Source organism: Astyanax mexicanus, chromosome 3 (assembly GCF_023375975.1).
Source record: "Astyanax mexicanus isolate ESR-SI-001 chromosome 3, AstMex3_surface, whole genome shotgun sequence".
Lineage (NCBI taxonomy): Eukaryota > Metazoa > Chordata > Actinopteri > Characiformes > Acestrorhamphidae > Astyanax > Astyanax mexicanus.
Window position 1 is genome coordinate 34285320 of NC_064410.1, and position 20582 is coordinate 34305901.

Genomic DNA, 20582 nt, shown 5'->3' on the forward strand with positions numbered 1-20582 from the left:
TTGCTGTTTCTGACAAATAAACATAACAGGAGAGTTAAGGTAAGCACAAGATTGCAGACAATGCATTTTAAAGATTGCTTTTCCCACCAACCCTTTTATAGCACAATTACCATCTTCTTCCCACAATGATTTCATTTTTGTAATTGCAATTTCCCTTTAAAACTACGCTCTATCTCAATCAAAAAAGAACATTAGTCTCTTGTCTGTTCCTCCTCCTAAGTGATAACATTCAGTAACGGGTTAATATACAGGACAGAGTTCCACTCAAGCACGTTAGTGTTAGGATCATCATAAAAGAGAGAGGATTTAGTGGAATACTTGCTTAAACATTTAAGAATCAACCTTGGGCCTGAACACTTTTGGGAAACGCAGCCAAGAAAATTAAAATTTTCTTTTTAATGTCTTACATAGAACTTAGCATAATGGCAACAGAGGCTTTTTGCAGTTTATAAAAGTTAGGCGACCTAACTGTAATAAATCTCTTTTGCCGTTATGCTAAGTTCTATGCGAAAGTTTAAATAAAACATATTTAAAAATATATGTTACCCATTAACGTCCACATATTGTAGTGAGGCATGTTACTGAGCAGATACCAATAGCAGTTAACTTTATCATATTATTGGCTGTGTTTTCTCCAGAATAAATTATAGTCCTCTTTGTTGTAGATCGTGCCCGTTTCAATCCATCCATCATCTTGTACTCTCCTTTGGACGTGTCCGGCCCCATCGTTCCCCTGCAGTGTTTGGTGATGGGAGCTGTCCCCTCTCAGGTACAGGTCTCCTGGATCATTGACCAAACTGAGCGTGGAGGATGGACAGAGTCGAGCTGGACAGAAAACAGTGATTCGGCTCAGGAATACACTCGAGCTCAGATCACTCTTTCTGAGGAAGAGTGGAGGAAAGCTGATCTGATCGAGTGTTTCGTCGCATACGACGGCAAAAACACCTCTAAACGTCTGGAGAAACAGGGTAAGAGAAAATTCCAGTAACATAGCAATTGGGGATATCGATCGATTAACAAAAAAAGAATCACACAAATATGCTGTGATTAATCACAGCTAATCACATTTATTCTTCTTATTGCTGAATTTTTAATAATGGCCTATATATGTAAAATAAAATAATAAATGTAAGATCATCACAAGGCTTTGATATATTCAAATATGTTTGTTTAATTGCATCTTTTAAACTTTAAACACAGATTGTCCTTTGTGTAATATGTCAACAGCAATCCAAAGAAAGAAAAAAAAACTTGTTTCTCCAAAAGTGCTACTTAGCATGACACAGCAATAAAAAACATATTTTGAATGAATAACAATGTATAACAATTTAATTTGCATTGGGTCAATTATATTATAAATACAGTCCCTTTACATTTTAAAATAATATAAAGAAAAACTGCCAGATTTAGATTATATTAAAAAAGATTTAAGGGTTTTGGATTACAGAGAATGTGTTAAGGCAGTGTATTGGCAAGAACTTGGCAATGCGAGATACATCGCAATACAGGGGTTACAATTCAATATAGCACATAATATTGCGATACAGTAAGCAAGGTGATATATTGCAATGGTTTATTAAGATTTTATGTAAACTGTGATAAAATAAAAACATATCTAATCAGAACTGGATCTAATGACAGGGGTTTAAACACAACACAAATATAAAGAATTTCAACACCAATATTTGCATACAAACCAATAATAAAAATTTCATACTGTGTTTAAAAAAAAATGAAAACAGAATTGCGAAACAAAATTATCAAAATACTTAGATATATGAATATTTTCTTACACCTCTAAAATATATATTAATTGATGAATTGTTTTAATGTTATGTTATAGATTTTGTTCCTTATTCATTTGTGCACACATTTCTTTCTTTCAAATTAGCAATTAATAATAACTTTAATATGTGCTGTTCACCATGATTTTAGTAACATTTCCTATTTAAAAGTAGAGCAAAGTCCTAACAGCAGTAGACAGAAATGAACTCAGAATGTATTTCCAACTGTCAACAGTTCAGTGTCATTACATGTCATCACACATCAATTTAACATCAAAATACTGTGATCTAAAGTGAATACAGTTTCTAGCTTTTCAGTCATTATATCTTCTGCTGTTTATTTAAGCAGCATCAGCTCAGTCTGGTGAAAAAGTCTAAAAGTGTTCACTGCATGGATGGGTTAAATAAAGGAAGAGGTCAGATTTCATCAATGTCCAATACAAGCAGAGAAAACATTGTGCTGTTTTGTCTTTATTTTAACTAATACACATTGATCAGCCTGGCTTATCTTTTAATCAATTTTGTATCTCTACATGTAATAATGTCATTACTTCATTATCTTTATCAGGTAATAAGATAGATCTGTGTGCATGGCTGCTGTACCTGGGGTTCGGCGTTGCATTCCTCACCATTGGTGTCACCGTCACGGTTGCTGTTTGTTTACGCAAAGGTAAAGGTAAAATATATATGCCTGATGTGGCAGAACTTTACAAACTGTTTCACCAAAACATATATATGTCTAGCTATGGAAGACTGAAATGGGGAATAATATGAAATAAGGTTATAGTATGTTTCGCTTTTCTCTAATATTTAATAAACAATTAAAGAGATTAGATTTGTTTAGTAAACTTGATGTCTCATTTAATTTATTTTCTTTTTTTTCTTTTAGAGAGACAGAAAGACACTAAAGCTAAAGGGTTTGTCTCTTGCTCTTATTCTAAAAACCATAATACATTATAGTCTAATATTATATAATTATGTAAACTGAAAACATGTCATTTTAGGTGCCGGAAGAGGAATACTCAGAGCCAACCACAGAATTATGGTAAATCTCTCTCTCTCTTACACACATATACACGCGCACACACAGGGGTTTTAGATGCTATTTTAATATGTGGGGGGGGGGGCACTTGTGTCATAAAATGTTTAATGGATTTCTTGCATTTTGGTGTATTTGTAACAGGTTGTTAAACACATAATTTTACCTACAAAATGACTTATCACCTGTGTATTTACACAATTACAGTTTAGCCCTACCTGAATTAGCTAGCATATATATATATATATATATATATATATATAAGGAGAATCGACGTCTGTCTCTGTGCCATCACTTCCACTAGCCATTTTTTTTTTATTGCAGAGCTTTCTCTCACACCCGTCATTGGTCTCTCTCTCTCTCTCTCTTTCTCTGTATCTATCTCTCTCGCCCTCGCGCTCTGCGCTCTCCGCGTCGTTGTCAGTATGTCATTAACTAGCCAACGTTCATTTACAGTAATGTCTGCCGTTCATGACACATACTGTGAACTAATTCACGTTCAAGTTCTTTAGTAAAAAATGTGTTGCGTTCAGTTCAACGTTCACGAAAAAATGTGCGTGTTCATTCTTTTGAACTTGTTCACGCACAACACTGTATATGTATATATATATATATAAAGTACCTCATCACTACTACTCAAGAAAGTTTGTTTTCCCACCACAGGAAAACGAGACACACTTAAGCCTGCAGCCGAGAGGCCAGCCTGGACTGTAAGTGGATGTAATAATAAGTAGTGCTTGTCCATATAAGCAACTCCGTCATTTTACTTTTGTCACTTTTTTATTGCAGGATGTGGAGTATTCCTCTTTAAACCCCGACAGTTTAAACCAGAGGCCAAATGCGGTTCCTCCCTCAGGAACAAAGCAGCAGCAATAATAATGCAAAATGTGCATGTGAGAGAACCTACCTGTTAATGGAGCTCCATCATTGCAGAGAACACAGTTCCACTGCTCCAAAGCTCAATACTGGGGGAGTTTATACCCCATTATCCCGGCACTTGCCATTGGGTTCACGTGTATCTGCTCCAAAGTGTCCTATTGGCAGTACTTTTCTACTTTGACTAGATAAGCTGTGTGTGCGTTTGCAAATCTGTGTCAGCAACAGGTGTGAATTAAAGTAGCTAAGTGTATTTATTAGAAGGCATGTTCACAAACATTTTATATATATTGTATATATCATAATAAAATTTAATAAAGTATAATTTGTGTATTTCTTTATATCTTTGATGTAATGAAGTGCAGACATCTTCTCCCATATGACAGTATACTGCATGTCATGTTTTGTGGTAAAACATGATTTTTCTGTGAAGTACAAGAAAGGACCGAAAGCTCAATAAGGAGCAATAGCAGCGTACTAGCCCTCCTGCATTGTTGTGAGAAAGTAATCATACACACATATATATATATATATATATATATATATATATATATATATATATATATATATATATATATATATATAAACCACTTTCAGATTTCAGAAGTTATAATTAAAACTAAAATGCATGTAAAACATTTTAACCCTTTATACTTTGAGCTGCTAATAAAATGTAATCAGTTAATTTCAAACAAAGTCTGTTTATTTTCTGGTGCATTGCAGTGAATAGATAATTCCTGAAGAAGCAGAAGTAATTTTTTCTTTATGTAATTTCTTACTATCTTTTAGTTTGTTCTGTTAAGTAACAAATTACAGAAAAAGCTTAGCTATCAACTGGAAACAGTTGTCTCAGTTAGTACAACTTACTGCAACAGATTTTTTAATCATAATTAGTAAGTCAATGGCAACATGTTAAAGGGCACACATATGGGGAAAAAAAAAAGAAATACAACATAGTATGAAAAATATTCTTTTTAAACACACTGGGCTCTATGATAAGGTCCCATTCGCAAGAGTGTGCCAATCTTTCATCAAAGCTAAATATGCTATTATAATCTAAAATATAAAACTTTAATTTCTGGTTTGTTTCACACGTTTTGTTCACAAAATAATTATGCTTATGTTCCTGTATAGCTTTGTTGCCTTCGTAAAAAAATATAAAAAAGAAAGAAATCTCTAAATTGAATGAGAAGAGGTGTGACCAGACTTTAAGCTGGTACTGTTTTGCACAACAGTGCTATTATGAATAATGTCTTTATGACATTATGTTAAATTCATCTGTTGTTTTATGTGTTTTGTGTGAAATTTCAAGGTATTTTATATATTGTATTCTGGGTTTCAACTGCATTGTTCAATAAATAAACTGTTATGGGGCCTCATCACAGAGAGCTAAGGTCAATATTAGCTTTTTGGATAAACTTTGGCTCATTTGCCGTTTTGAAATTGTTAATAGTCTTGATAATATGTAGGGTGGCAAATAAAGATATAAAAAGAAAGACTACAAATAAACAACAAGAAAAAAATAATGTCATGTGCAACTTTCTTACAATATGTGTAATGTCTGGAGAAATACATGGCACCCCTTGAACAGAGAGGGATAAAGGTGTAGTGTAGTGGCAACTAGCTTAACAAACCTCTGTATTAAATCCACAGCACTGCAACCAATATCCCAGCATTTTAATCACTGTGTGACCAGTGCCTCTGCTCAGTGTCTCTAAGGCTTGCTAAGCAACATGGTGTAATTCACAAACATCCCTTCACTTTCTCCCCTCAATCTCACTGACCACACTGTTGTTTTTTAGGCCATGGTTACCACACTTGCATCAGTGCAGCACTGCAGAGCTGTAGCTGAACCAGCAGAGGGCATTGTGGACCTAAGTGTAAAATTATCATTTATAAAGTAGGATTTGGCTTAAATGCGAAAATATGAGCCCACGAGCCTTCTAGTGCCTGACAAACTCAGAACACATACTTAAGTGGGTATTCTCCTCTCTAGACGTTCTCTGGTGCTATGTCTAGGATATAAGTGTGAGAGGGAAATAATTTGTATATTTAGTTCATTATAATTCAGTATTGCTTTTATAGACCGTTTCAGAGGAATATTAATGAGCGTAGGAAGTAACGTAGCTGTTCCTAAGACACTTCCGTTTAGCGGTAAACAGCTTTTAAAACAGTGGACGTAACTTTTTAATTTAACATGAATGCAAACTTCACCTAATCTGAGAGTCACAAACATTGAAAATCAGGTCAAATTGTTCTTTAAACAAGTAAACTATGGAGGTCCAAAAATTACATAAGTATAAATAAATACACATATAAATGTATAAATAAATAAATGAATAAATAAATTAATGTTGAAATTAATAAATATATAAACAAATGCACATATAAATGAATAAATAAATATATAAATAAAGAAACACATGCACAAATAATTGTATAGGTAAAAAAAATACGTTTCTTATTTATATATTTATTTATTAAATCATGTGCATTTATTTATGTCAACATTTATTTATTTATTCATTTATTTATGTCAACATTTATTTATTTATTTATACTTATGTTATTTTTGATCCTCCACAGTAAACACGCCTGCTTTCGTTTTTTACACTGCTAACCTGCCATGCAGTGACAGTGTCCGCTCACAACTTCTCCCTCCTTCTTGTCTACAAACCATGCAGAGCACATGTTGGATAGCGTTTGACTTGCTACAACCTCACTATACACTATAATGATGCCTTCTCTACTACAGGTATAACAAGTATTTCCAACTTTTTCACTGAGAAACTAATTATATGCGCCCAAACTGCGGTGCGATTTCACTGCCTCCGTTTCAACAAGATAGTGATCACCTCTGGCAAGCGTTTTAAATCAGAGGAAAAAACTTCCCTCTTAAATCATTATCAAAATGATCAGGAGAAGAGGTTTGATCACTTTTTACTAATGTCTGACCTATGTTTGCTCTGTTTTCGGGAGACTTGCGAAATATGCACTCTCATTTTGACAGCTGTATACTTGAAAATAGCGCCACCGGAAGCGTCAAAGGAACAGACATGCGCAGTAGCTTTGTTATTGTTTTCCTCATTGAAACGGTCTATAGTTTAAAAAGTTAAAATGTTAGTTAAATGTGGTGATGCAATGTTAAACTATTACAAATAATTCCTGTAGCATGACATTACAACCTGATGTTTAGTTCCTATGTGCAGGGGGGACTAATTAAAGGACACACCTTGGCTGTGACCGAAATACATCTATGTGATGCTGCCAGGCCCTCAGCTTTTCCCTTCCAAAACGTGCCACCGGAAGTGTGCTGCTAAGGGATGAGAGGACCATTTGAGCAAAGCTATCCATTCATTTCGGGGTGTCTTTGAACCAATAATAAATGTATTTCCAAGCCGTTTTCGATTATGACACGGCCCGTGTTCTTTTCTACAAAGAACAGATTTTCTGCCTTTTGATCCATAAGATTAATAATCTGTTCATAGCTTTAGAAAATATTTTTTTATACAACTATGCTAACAATGACGTAAAACGACAGCGACCCAAAATACCGTGCTGTAATGTTTGGAGAAGTTGCTTCTCTTAATTTAAAAGTACAGAGCTGATTGAATTAGAGCAGGGTCAAAGTAACCTCTTATTATGCAAGTATAATACTACTACTATCAGTTATAATACATTGTAGATAGTAAGATAGTAGTAAATAGAAGTAAGATAGACTATGATAATTATAATGTATAGATATAACTGTAATTTATATTACACATTTATTATTCTTATTACTGAGTTTCTAAATGCTTGTTATATAGACGCACTATGAATATTCTTCAGTAAATCCGTGGACTAATATTGGATATCAGTAATTCTACTGAATTTTTATCTGCTGTTCATTCAATAAAAGCCCCATTATGGGACGGAATGGAGCTTTTCTCACTGTGGAGTAAATAGTTTTGTGCAGCTCTTATAAACAGTACGGTTGTTTGCACGGCACGCGGAAGATTCGCGTCATGCTGGCGCCTGCACAGTCTCTCAATTTCCCGGTTAACACCCCACGAGAAGCCGATCAGGAAGTGACACGATTGGCCTCACCTGGCTCCGTTGAAATCAGCGGGATGGCTTGGTCCAGTTAATATATACTGTCAATGGATGCTGCAGGCCGGAGCCCCAGTGCTGCAGTCGAAAAATATTAGGCTTGTTCGAGATGCGGCTGCGCCTCGCCTTGCTGGTCAGCGAGAGCAGCCGCGTGCAGGTGGGCGGGGTGGAGGAGCGGAGAAGTCAGGTCGGACAGTCTCCACCTGCAGCCCACGTGAACAACACAGGATCTCGCGATGAATGCGCTGTTTGTTTACTTCTGGTGTGAATAAAATCGCAAAAGTGAAACAGAGATAACATGAGTGTTATTAAATTGAGATAAAAACTTGTTATAAATATTCACAAAACATACTGTCATGTTACAGATGTATTGTGTAGTACTAAATTAATAATGGGATTAAATTTTTATTTGCAGACCAGCTTTTCTGTCCTTTGTTCTTGGAAATAAATACATCATGCTCATTTACACAGCTTTAATTGTTTAGCGCATTTCACAACACAAAAACAATAGAAGAAAAGAAAAGTAGATCTCAGTATAATAGTTATGTAGGTTTAAAGATAATTAATAAGAGCAGTTCAGGGCGCTTTATAAAACAGTAAAAATGATAGCAGTTGAGCTTTATTATGATATAAAATGCAGATTATGAACAAATAAATATTTTTGAATACTGCATGAAAATGAACTGTCTTGCTACTAGATATGACAGTGTAAATACTGTGTTTTTAAGGGGTTTTAGAGGAGATATATATTTTAAAATAAAAAGATTCACACGTGATAGGTGTCGGTGGATCTTCTAACCAATGGGGATTAATCTCTGTCGTCATCAGGGCGGCTCTAGGCTCCCGCAGTTGGTGGGAAGCAACTGCAGCGCCTGGGTCAGACGGCTGCAGGCAGATTTCACTCGCGGGACTATAACGCCGGAAGTCATCGTCACGTGATGAAGGCGCAGACGCAAGTCGGACAAAAAAACTAACCAGCATGCACCATACCGAGCCAGGCGGCGATCGGACTGCGCAGCGCCGGGTTAAGTCGAACAAGCCTATTGACACATGCTCCGCCCTTTAGCCACGCCCACTAGTCCTCGTACGGCTTCCGTTTCAAGCGGTTTCTCCCTATGAGAAAAATGAATAGTTTTCAGAATCCGGCCTCTGTCACATTCTGTGGTAAATAAATCTGATTAGACCCCTGTACGTTTTATTCTGTGTACATTTTACTCCTGAAAAACACTGGATCCTCTGAATTATGAGATCGTTTAAGAGTCGTAATGAGAAAAATGCTAACTTTAAGCTAATGCTAAAGCGGAGTGAACTGAACTCCCAGCGCCGCTGCAGGGGACTGTTTTCGGCGCAACACCAAAGAACTCCGGCCGTAAGTTAAGGAGCATATTAAACACAGCTGAGCCTAATAATGAACTAACTGCCCTTACTGAGGAGAGCAGCTCGATACAGCATAAAATCACTAAAACAGGTCAGTGATACTCCAGAACCAGCTGTAACACGTTTTAACATTTACCCTCTTTATTATCCAGTGAAATAAATGGGTGTTTCTGGTTCGTTGTCGCCTCAGTGAGGGCAGGTAGTTAGTTGATTAGTTGATTAGTTAGTTGTTAGTTGATTATTTGGGTCAGGTGTTGTAATTAGTATAAACTAATGACCGTAATTAAATACTAAACTCTTCAGGGAAGCGCTTCTTAACTGAGAACCACTCTCTCTTATTATCTGCCTTTTAAAGCTCTAACATAGACTACACTGCTCAACATCACACTGCTCAACATTACTGAAAGAGTTTTCACCTGTTTAAATGCTTTAATGATCCTCTGTGAAGAAGCATAATAATCCAAAACACGATCTGGCCGGAGTTCGCTGTTGTTATGCAGAATCCAGTCCGGAGGCATTTTCAGCCGCTGTGCTGTGACGCAGTTAAGCATTAGCTTAAAGTTAGCATTTTTCTAATTACTCCCCTTAAACGATCTCGAAATTCAGAGGATCCAGTGATATTAAGGAGGTAAATGTACACAGTATAAAACGTACAGGGTTCTGAACATATTTATTTACCAGAAAATGTGACAGTTTTTGAAAAGCCCATTCAAATCCCGTATTGACTTGAACCGCTTAGACACAGAACCCCAAAGGGACCCCAAATATGGGCCAACTACAAAATGACAACACGACTTCAGTGGTCAATATGTCCGCCATTGACCGAAATGGCTCCCTATTTACTAGTTAGGGCACTATTGAGTATGTCAGCCATTTTTCTTTGAGTGTCCGAAACGTAAGGGGGGATTCGAACATGATTTTGAGGGCACTAAAAACTTCCATTATGCATCATGATTAATAGTAAACATCGGTGCTTACTAAGCGAGCTATATGTATTCCAACATGCATTGCAGGTCTCGCTACTAAGCAACAGACAAACGGAGCGGACAGCGAGCCACCAGGGTTGCCAAATTGTTACAGTGGGTATCAGATAATTCGCAATTCACTGGGTAAAACGTGTTTCAGATCCGCCAAAATACTGAGTAAACCACCCAAAGAGCTGTCAATAATATTACAGGGTTTATTCCAACATGATCTTAAATCAAATACCTTAAATATCTTAAATATCACTAATTACAAAAAAGTATATATTTAAATGAATTTGCATGTTTGTATTCTGTGTTTTGTGCATTGTATCAATGGACACACAAACAAAAAAAATGAATAGAGTACATAAAACTAAGCTTGCAAGCAATGAAAGAAATAAATACTCACATATAATAACGAACATAAACACAGCTTCAAATTTCCATCAGCAGGAGCTCTGTCTCTGCAAGGTTAAATATCTAACTAAAACACTGATGAGTTCAATTTCCAAACTCCTAACACTTGGTAGTTTTGTTCGCCTGTCAAGTCACAGCGTTTCCTCCAGACAATTTCAGACACAACTGGACATTTGGCATGAAACCACCCAATCTGGCAACACTGCGAGCCGGTGAGCACAGTTAATTTCAGGTTTTCTTCATGTAGTTCAATAATGTGAGGATTATCTTTTAAACAGCGTGATTATAACAGGCAGAGAAATTACTTAATGATCAGCTCAGAGCTTCACTAACTTTAGGTGTGGGGGTGGTGTCTACTAAAAGTCAGGTAAGTGATGCAGGGTTGGGTTCTGACATTGTTCTAATGTGTTGCATTGTTTCAAAGATGTAATTTAAAGTAGAAATCTGGTGTGAAATGGACTTGGGATGTAGTGAAACATGATGACGAGTACAAACTTTTGTTGAATAACCCACATCCATACACCGCCAGTATTCTGAAATACAGTGCTTTTAGCCAAAGTTTCTAACAGGCTTACAATGCTAGTAATAGGGTCATAGCATTATCCATGCAAAGAAATCATATTTTTACTTCATAAACAAGCTTAAAGTAGCTCCACACTTCACTGGTAGAATTCTCAGGATCCTGACATGTAAAACGAGGCACTAAGAACTATAAAAGTGCACAGATAATTTATTAAAATCAATAGTTATACTCACAGTAATTTGAGGTATTTCTCTTAAAATTAAGTCACGTTAAGTTGACTGACAAGCTTGAAAAAACATGTGGGCTTGGGGAGCAGATTGCAAAATGAATTTTATAGAAATTCAAATAGCATTAATTCCAGCTGTTGATAACATATCTCTATAATCAGACATGTATAAAGTACTAGAGATCCAGACTTGAGTAAAAGTATAAGTAGTCTATCAAAAAAGAGACTTGACTAGAAGTTGAAGTGTTCTTTAAGCATCATACTTAAGTAGAAGTATTAAAGTATTAAATTTTTTTGTACTTAAGTATTTCAAGTAGTTTATTCTAAAATGTTCTACTCAAGTACTAAAAGCAGAAGTACAAGAAAAAACGTGTGTGTGCTCAGTGGAGAGAACGTATATTATTATTGGCGGCCTTTAAGCCCCTAAAAAGGACTGGCAATAGCCCTGGTAACGAGTAACGAAGCAGCATGTTAAAAATATGTTAGTATCTGATCAAAAGTATTAAACTCATAGAAAATATGTAGTGAAGTAAAAGTGGAAGTAGGAGAAAAAAGTATATCCAATAAAGTACCGATACAGCCTTTTACTACTTAAGTACAGTAGTGATCTACACTAATGAGAGAGTAGGACAGCATTTTTTCACAGCCCAAGCCTTCAGTTCTGTTTAGTTTCTGGACAGGTAGGCTGGCTAGCTAATACAAGGTACCCAGTAACTAACATTAGATAGGCTACCAAATAAAATGGAAATTTAAGTTGTTAAATATAGACTTTGGTGCATTAGTGTATAGTAATGGGGGTTTAGTTAAAGTTGATGAATGAAAACCTCTAGACTGGGGTGTAGCCTACCAGTGCATGCATGGACCTATTGACAGGATTGTATTACATTCCATATGGACCGTAGCCTAGTAAGTTGTAAAATAAATTAAATATGCCTCATTTAAATTTTTACAGGATAAGAGTTGATGGGTTGTAAAATTTGCCTATATATTTTTTTATTTTGCCAAAGGTAAACGTGTCTTGCAGTCAGGTTCCCAGAAGACACAACAGTCACAAGAAAGAAAATATGCTTCACTTATACAGCACTCTGTATTTAAAATTGAAAATTAATTGGAAAATGTTTTGTGAGTTTGCTACCCCTGTAAGGTTAAAACAATAGAATAGCCAGAATAACATTGGTATAATGTAAGCTAATTACAAATAATGATAACGATAGTCAATACATCATACACACAGTGTAGCCTATCGAATAGAAAGCATTCCATGGAGGTGGTGGAGGTTTCAAATGAGATTTTGCTAAAAGCCCAATAAAGGCTTGGGCTTGCCCTGACCAGATAATTACTATAAACTACAAACAGCTATAAACAAATGCCATTTTGGTGTTCTTTCAGATTGGGACATTTCTAGAGTTTACATACACACTTTGTGGATAACATAGAAACATTTTACCAAACCCTATTATTTAATCTTTAAGTTATTGTTTATCCAGGACATAAAAAATTACACTATTAACTGCTTTTGAACTTTTTAGTTCACTAAAAATACTACTTGAAGCACTTTATCAGTCTTTGGAGTGAGAGAGCATCTCAGCGGTGCACGCAAACAGCTTCATCGAGAAACTGCCTTTACTACATTCACCACACAAATAAACCCAAACTCTTAGAAATGTTTAAAACTTATTTTCCCCAGGTATAATATGTTTCAGGTATTGCAAAGTAATTTATGTTCGAAAGAGTAGTTTCCCGTTTAAAATTTAGCTTTAAGCATTTTATCAGTCTTAGGAGCAACACAAATAAACCCCAACACTTAGGAATTTTTAATAACAAGATTAGTGTATATTCCCTGATTATAATATGGAAAGGTTATTTCATATCAAAGCATACAGGAACTCGCTGCACCTTTTCTGTTATATAATAGTGACGATCTTAAACTCTAACAAGGCTGCAGTCTAAGGTGTTAAAGAGGAGGTTGCTGTGGTTGAGGTGCAGTTTTCTCTCAACTGCAGGTTTTTCCGCCTGCGTGACAAATAGTGGACTGAACTGTGGTACGAAACTGAGCTGCAGGTGTTGTGTCCAACCGCAAGTAAAAGAAAGACGCTGAAACATAACTGCCCCTCGACAAAGAGCATTGTAGGTTACTTCCTGTCCACACAGAGCCCAAGATGTACACATTCAGCTTACACTTCATACTGTCTTTAAAAATAACCATAGGCCAATAGCCACATGTTGCACCACACATCACATCGTCTCACAGTTGAATTATTTAGTGGCATAAAAAGTGTAAAATTATTATTTTAAGAATAATTATAATCAGAGCTGTAAATTAGTACCAGCAGACAGGTACAGCTCCATCCACCAGCCTGTGAGTATGCTCAACTCTCTCCCTGCTCTACCCCATCCTCATTCTGCCCCCAGCACACACTCACTCAGCATCCTGACACCCCAGTACTGGAACTTAGTACTGGAATCTAAACAGTACTGGAACTTTTCAAGAACTGACATGTACTTACACATCCCATTCCTGCACTTCTTCTTATACTGCCATACCCACTTTAATTATCTTTAAAAAACTGTATGCACTTATTCACTTTACCAGCCTTTTATACCTCTATATTTGCACTAATGTTTATACGGGTTCTGTTTATTCTGGTACGGTCATTACCTTTTTAATCCACCCCCATCACTATCGCACTATTGTCTTGTATCTCTTGTCTCACTTATGTCAATATCAGTGACCTTGTTGTATTGTACATTTAGTGTCTCTCATTCTTTTATTATTTATAATTATATTTTGTTGTACTTGATGTAACTTTGGGAATGATAGTAATATAGGTCCTGTACATATGCAGTACTGACAATAAAACTACTCGACTTGACTTAAGGGTGTCAAACCACATCCGGAAAGGGCCAGTGTAGCTGCAGACTTTCATTCTAAACAACCAGCACTTGTTTAACCAGGTGGTGAGTCTTTAACCTGATTCTACATCTGATTCTATCCTGATGTAAAAAAAAAATGTAATATCCTTTAGTGTATAGTTCGATTTTTTTATTTTTATATGTTGTACTATATTTTGAAGAACACAAACAATTAATGTTGCAAATAATTTAGAATAAAACCCAGTTTTGTTAAGAAAGTAATTAAAAAAAAATATTTGAATTGTTATTTTCAACAACAAATCCTTTTTCGGACAAAGCAATGTGTTTTGGCATAAGGCGTCTTAAAAAGGTATAAGAAAATACTTTAAAATACACTGTTGCTGCAGAGAAGTACTCTTAGCTAGTAATTGTTAAGCGGCTAAAAAGCAGCCATTATATGTTTTTTAAAGGTGCTAAATTGAATATTTATATTTAAAAATAGATGTTTATTTTTTCTTTTCATCCTAGATAACATACAATGGTATGAAAAAGTTTGGGCACCCCTAATCTTTTTTATGATTTTCCTTTATAAATCATTGGTTGTTCAGATCAGCAATTTCAGTTAAATATATCATATAGCAGATGAACACACTGATATTCGAGAAGTGAAATGAGGTTTATAGGATTTACAAAAGTGTGCAATAATTCTTTAAACTAAATTAGGTGGGTGCATAAATTTGGGCACCCTTGTTGTTTTATTGATTTGAATACCATTAGCACTAATTATTGGAACACATTTGTTTGATAAGCGTATTAAACCTTGACCTACATACACAGGTTGATCCAGTTATGAGAAAGGGTTAAGGTGGCCAACTGCATTTTTTTTCTCCTCTTTGCATCTTCTCTAAAGAGTGGCAACAAACCAACTCACAAATGACCTGAAAACAAAGATTGTTCAACATTATGTTTAAGGGGAAGGATACAAAAAGCTCTCTCTGAGATTTCAGCTGTCATTTTTCAATGTGAGGAACATAGTGAGGAAATGAAAAAAAACCACAGGGACAGTTCTAGTTAAGGCCCGAAGTGGCAGGCCAAGAAAAATATCAGATAAGCAAAGGTGAAGGATGGTGAGAACAGTCATAGTGAACCCACAGACCAGCTCCAAAGACCTACATCATCATCTTACTGCAGATGGGGTCACTGTGCATCGTTCAGCTATTTGGCGCACTTTGCACAAGGAGAGGCTGTATGGGAGAGTAATGCAGAAGAAGCCTTTTCTGTGCACACGCCACAAACAGAGTCGCTTGAGGTATGTTAAAGCACATAAGGACAAGCCAGTTTCATTTTGGAATAAGGTGCTGTGGACTGATGAAACTAAAATTTAGTTATTTGGAGGGAGGTATGAATGGCGTAAAATTAACACAAGACAAACACTTAAAACTTGTTGGTGGTTCCATCATGCTGTGAGGCTGTATGGTCCATTGCAGGTACTGGAATCCTGTTAAAAGTTAAGCGTCGCATAGATTCCAGTCATTATCAGCAGATTCCAGAGAACAGCCGGGGCTGGATACTTCAACAAGACATCGACCCCAAACACTGCTTAAAATCTACTAAAGCATTCATGCAGAGGAACAAGTACAAAATTCTGATCATCTCAGTCCCCAGACCTGAATATTATTGAAAATCTGTGGTGTGATTTAAATTGGGCCGTTTATGCTCAAAAACCATCAAATCTGTCTGAACTGGAGATGTTTTGTAAAGAAAATTATCCAAAATACGTACCTTCAACCAGAAGCCAGACTCTCATTGGAAGCTATAGGAAGCGTTTAGAGGCTGTTGTTTCTACAAAAGGCGGATCTACTAAATATTGATGTAATTTTTCTGTTGGGGTTCCCAAATTTATGCACCTGCCTAATTTTGTTTAAAGATTTCTGCACACTTTCTGTAAATCCTATAAACTTCATTTCACTTCTCAAATGTCACTGTGTTTATCTGCTATATGATATATTTAACTGAAATTGATGATCCAAACAACCAATCATTCATAAAGGAAAATCTTGAAAATGATCAGGGGTGCCCAAACCTTTATATACCACTGTATACTAAATGGTTATGGTCTACAAACACCTTAAAACATGCTAAACACATTCAGTTTTACACAAGGTGCAGGTTTAATCTACTGTTGTTTCTTCCTATGGCCCTCTCTTCATGTAAGTTGCCATTTTTGTAAACAATATTAAAAAGATATCAGAGAATCAAACAGTTTCAAAAAGAGATACACTTTAACAAATGAAGAAATATGGACATACCTAACAGTTGGCTTTGCAAAATCATTCGCCACACAGTTCTACAATGTGACACACACTAAATAAAATCAACAGTACTCAAAATAACTCTTCCAAAAAAAATGTAATCTAATTTAAAAAAAATGAATCAAATAGAAAAAAAATCCTGATTACTGATCTAGTCTTTTGCACTAAATGAGATTGACTCGTTTAATGTGTGAAATATTTTTACTGTAGTTGGACAGTGTGTTTACTTAATGTGGATTAAATAAACTGATCCACATAGAGCTGGCTATTAGATATTTATGTGTATTTTAATACTTAATAAATTATTACTATTTAATTTTTATGAAGCCTAAGTATTGTTTTACAAATTTATAACATACTGCATCTTTGAAACCTCCTGATCTGATCTTTATGTTGGTTGATGTTTATAATAGTTAGTGAAATTGTACAGATTCAACAGCAGACTATTTTTAAGAGCGTGTAAGGGGCCGGCTTTCTTTAGCTTTCTGAGATGAACAGTGATGCTGAGAATGTAGATGGTTTAGATAAAACCTCACTCATACCTCCATCTCTTTCATCTTCTCAACTTTCAGCATGAGTTCCTGTGTCCTGCTCATTGTTTGTGTGTATGCTCTAAAAAGTAAGTCTTTTGTCTGCATTTTTTCTGCATTTTCTAAAAATGATAAATTATAGAAGTATATTAATTAAACTAAAAAAAGTTAAATTAGAATAAAATTCAAATCTAAATTCTTAAATCAATGGGAATTGTAAAATATTTATGAAAGGTCTCACAATCTTATAAGTCATTCACAGTTGCTCTCCCTTTAAAATTTCAGTTATCAAACAATGTTCTTTAGAGACAAGCTGTGGACATTCCTTCTAATAAATGCATTTAATACTACTGATATGTCCCGTTGCTGACACAGGTGTGCAAATCTACAAACAGCTTGTTTAGCCTTTGTAGAGAAGTACTGCCAGTTAAATCTGACTTTTTGGAGTACATAAATTGAACCTGTTGGCAGCACCCCTAATGCCATGTAGGGGTAGAGGGGGAATAAGGCCCCAGTATTTAACTGTGGAGCAGTGGAACTGTGTTCTCTGGAATGACGGTGGATTTATTTTAAAAAGATAAACGTACATGATTCACATGTGTTTCTATATAAATGAAATTTATTACACCCACACAGCAGTTACTTCGGACAAACCTGAAAGACACAACTGTATATAGTCCAATTCGTTGTATTTTTTTAATGGGTTTGGCATTTGGCATATACAGTTCTTTATTAAGAGACCACTCCAGTTTCTGCTATTTATAGGTTTATGTTTGAGTAAAATGAACTGAAAATGAAATGAAAATTGTTGTTTTATTCTATAAACTACGGACAACACTTCTCCCAAATTCCAAATAAAAATATTGACATTTACAGCATTTATTTGCAGAAAATGAGAAATGGCTGAAATAACAAAAAAGATGCAGAGCTTTAAAACCTCAAATAATGCAAAGAAGAACAATCAAGTTCATATTCATAAAGTTTTAATAGTTCAGAAATTAATATTTGGTGGAATAACCCTGGTTTTTAATCACAGTTTTCATGCATCTTGGCTTGTTCTCCTCCACCACTCTTACACACTGCTTTTGAATAACTTTATGCAAATCCTGGTGCAAGAATTTAAGCAGCTTGATTTGATCCAGCTCATCTTAGTTTGATCCATCTTCCTCTTAATTATAATAGAAATACAATACAATAAAAAAAGAAAAAGTAATACAGAACTGCAATGTAAAACTGCAAAAAAAGGCAAAATAAAAAATAAGATAAGATAAGATTACAAAAGATTTTAACTTAGAAGTACTAAAATTAAAAGAAAAGTAACATAAAATTGGAAAAAAAGTGGAAGTCAAAACAAAAGCTAGTAAAACCAGATAAAACTTCCAAATAAATCAACATTAAAATAAATGAATAAATACAAAAGTGATGTACTGATGCTTCTCTAATATTAATTGATAAGCTGTTACATTTATGAATGCTGCTTACTGACGTCTCTTCTTATTGACTTTCGGTACTTGCAGTGCTTGATCTTAAAGAAGGATTTGGTAGAGACAGAAATAGAGAGTCTTATGTATGATGGTGCCAATAGTAAATGTATTTATTAATAAAAACATGAATAATTATACATAGACTAATAATTGTTTATCAAAATTGCAGCCTCTCTCTCGTCTGTGCTGGATCAGTCCCCTGGTCTTCTTCATGTGTTTGTTGGAGATACATTTAAAGTGAAATGCCTCCATGAGCTGCCGGTTTCTTATTGCTATTCTACTACATCTTGGCACAAAATGGATCCGAGGACTGGAAAACTGATCCAAAAACTATCCCAGGGACCTAAAACTGACCAGCCTGAAGATAATGGTAAAATCTGCAGCCTGACCATCTCAAATGCGACCCTGCAGGACTCAGGCATGTATTACTGCACAGGTGTTCATAATTTAATTGCTTTAATCGGAAACGGCACCCGGGTCATCGTCACAGGTAAGATAATGTACTGATTCTAACTATCAAACACTGCATTTCACTTCAGCAAATGGTCCCTATAATATGTAAATTCTTATATGATTCCACGACTATTGGCAGATACTATAAATCTAGGATAAATCCTCTAATATTGTCTGTCTTGCTTCCTTAAAAACAGACAAATAATGGTAAAGTAGGAACTATAGCCGCTAAAACAACATTTATGTTAGATGGTAGTAAATGTAGTAAAAATAATAAAATTTAGATATGTGTACATAAGTGTAGCAGTTTAGAATCATCGAAATTTGCTGGCTAGTTCATCACTTTCATAGCTTTTCAGGAGTTCTGTACATCAGCACATCACCATTCCAAAACAGGAAATGCAATGTTGGTACAGTTAGAACATGACATAGTACAATATACTTTAGAAGGAATACCAAAGATTACATAAAACAACATTTTCTATTAGGAATACTGTAATAAAAATTGAAACACAATATGTATATAATGATAAATAATTTAATAATGAGATTAAAAAATAATTCAATGAAAAATTGCAAAAGTTACAAATGACAGTGGTAACTGGTCAAAAAATATAAAATTACAGGTAACCAGATTTTAGTAATTTATTGAAGAACCTTTCAGGGTGAGTTTAGTATTAAATCAGTAAAAAAAAAAAGTAAAATCAGACAACCTTAAGAAATACATAGAAAAAATAGCACTGTAAAAAATAGGTTGTGCCACAATAAAAAAATGCAACACGTTTGCAAAAACTAAAACAAAATTTTGTTTTATATGTTGGTCTTTCAAAAGTGATAAAATAGTGAAATATTTAAACAAAAGTTTGAACATGTATTTTTTTTATGAAAAACAAATAAATTATCCTAATTGAACCATTACCTGCAAGAGGTATGCAACTTCATTACACTAAATATTGATAGATTAATTAGCAATAGAGTTAGTAATAATGTAATCACACTGCTTTTTAGGATTTCTTTAGTTTCAGACCGATTTTTGAATAATTATACATGAACTGGGTCAAATTAACCCGGTAACACCATTGCTGTTTCTGACAAATAAACATAACAGGAGAGTTAAGGTAAGCACAAGATTGCAGACAATGCATTTTAAAGATTGCTTTTCCCACCAACCCTTTTATAGCACAATTACCATCTTCATTTCCCACAATGATTTCATTTTTGTAATTGCAATTTCCCTTTAAAACTACGCTCTATCTCAATCAAAAAAGAACATTAGTCTCTTGTCTGTTCCTCCTCCTAAGTGATAACATTCAGTAACGGGTTAATATACAGGACAGAGTTCCACTCAAGCACGTTAGTGTTAGGATCATCATAAAAGAGAGAGGATTTAGTGGAATACTTGCTTAAACATTTAAGAATCAACCTTGGGCCTGAACACTTTTGGGAAACGCAGCCAAGAAAATTAAAATGTTTTCTTTTTAATGTCTTACATAGAACTTTAGCATAATGGCAACAGAGGCTTTTTGCAGTTTATAAAAGTTAGGCGAACTAACTGTAATAAATCTCTTTTGCCGTTATGCTAAGTTCTATGCGAAAGTTTAAATAAAACATATTTAAAAATATGTTACCCATTAACGTCCACATATTGTAG

At 35.0% G+C, this 20582-nt stretch overlaps 1 protein-coding gene across 6 annotated transcripts in view; it reads left to right on the top strand.

Moving 5' to 3' along the window:
* LOC103029421 (immunoglobulin kappa light chain-like) overlaps positions 1-20582 on the top strand; it is a 36130-nt gene that overhangs the window by 13406 nt on the left and 2142 nt on the right. For 2 of the 6 annotated variants that reach the window (XM_049476406.1, XM_049476401.1), the window contains exons 3-8: positions 666-968; positions 2353-2454; positions 2674-2701; positions 2789-2829; positions 3487-3533; positions 3613-4139. The exons of 1 other annotated variant lie outside the window; for it this stretch is intronic. In XM_049476406.1, coding sequence (XP_049332363.1) covers positions 666-968; positions 2353-2454; positions 2674-2701; positions 2789-2829; positions 3487-3533; positions 3613-3699 — 608 coding nt within the window. In that variant the 3' untranslated portion in view covers positions 3700-4139. Of the gene's footprint in view, positions 1-665; positions 969-2352; positions 2455-2673; positions 2702-2788; positions 2830-3486; positions 3534-3612; positions 4140-18647; positions 18969-20582 lie in introns of those variants that run through there. 3 more of the 6 variants (XM_049476403.1, XM_049476405.1, XM_049476402.1) reach the window with 3 other exon arrangements.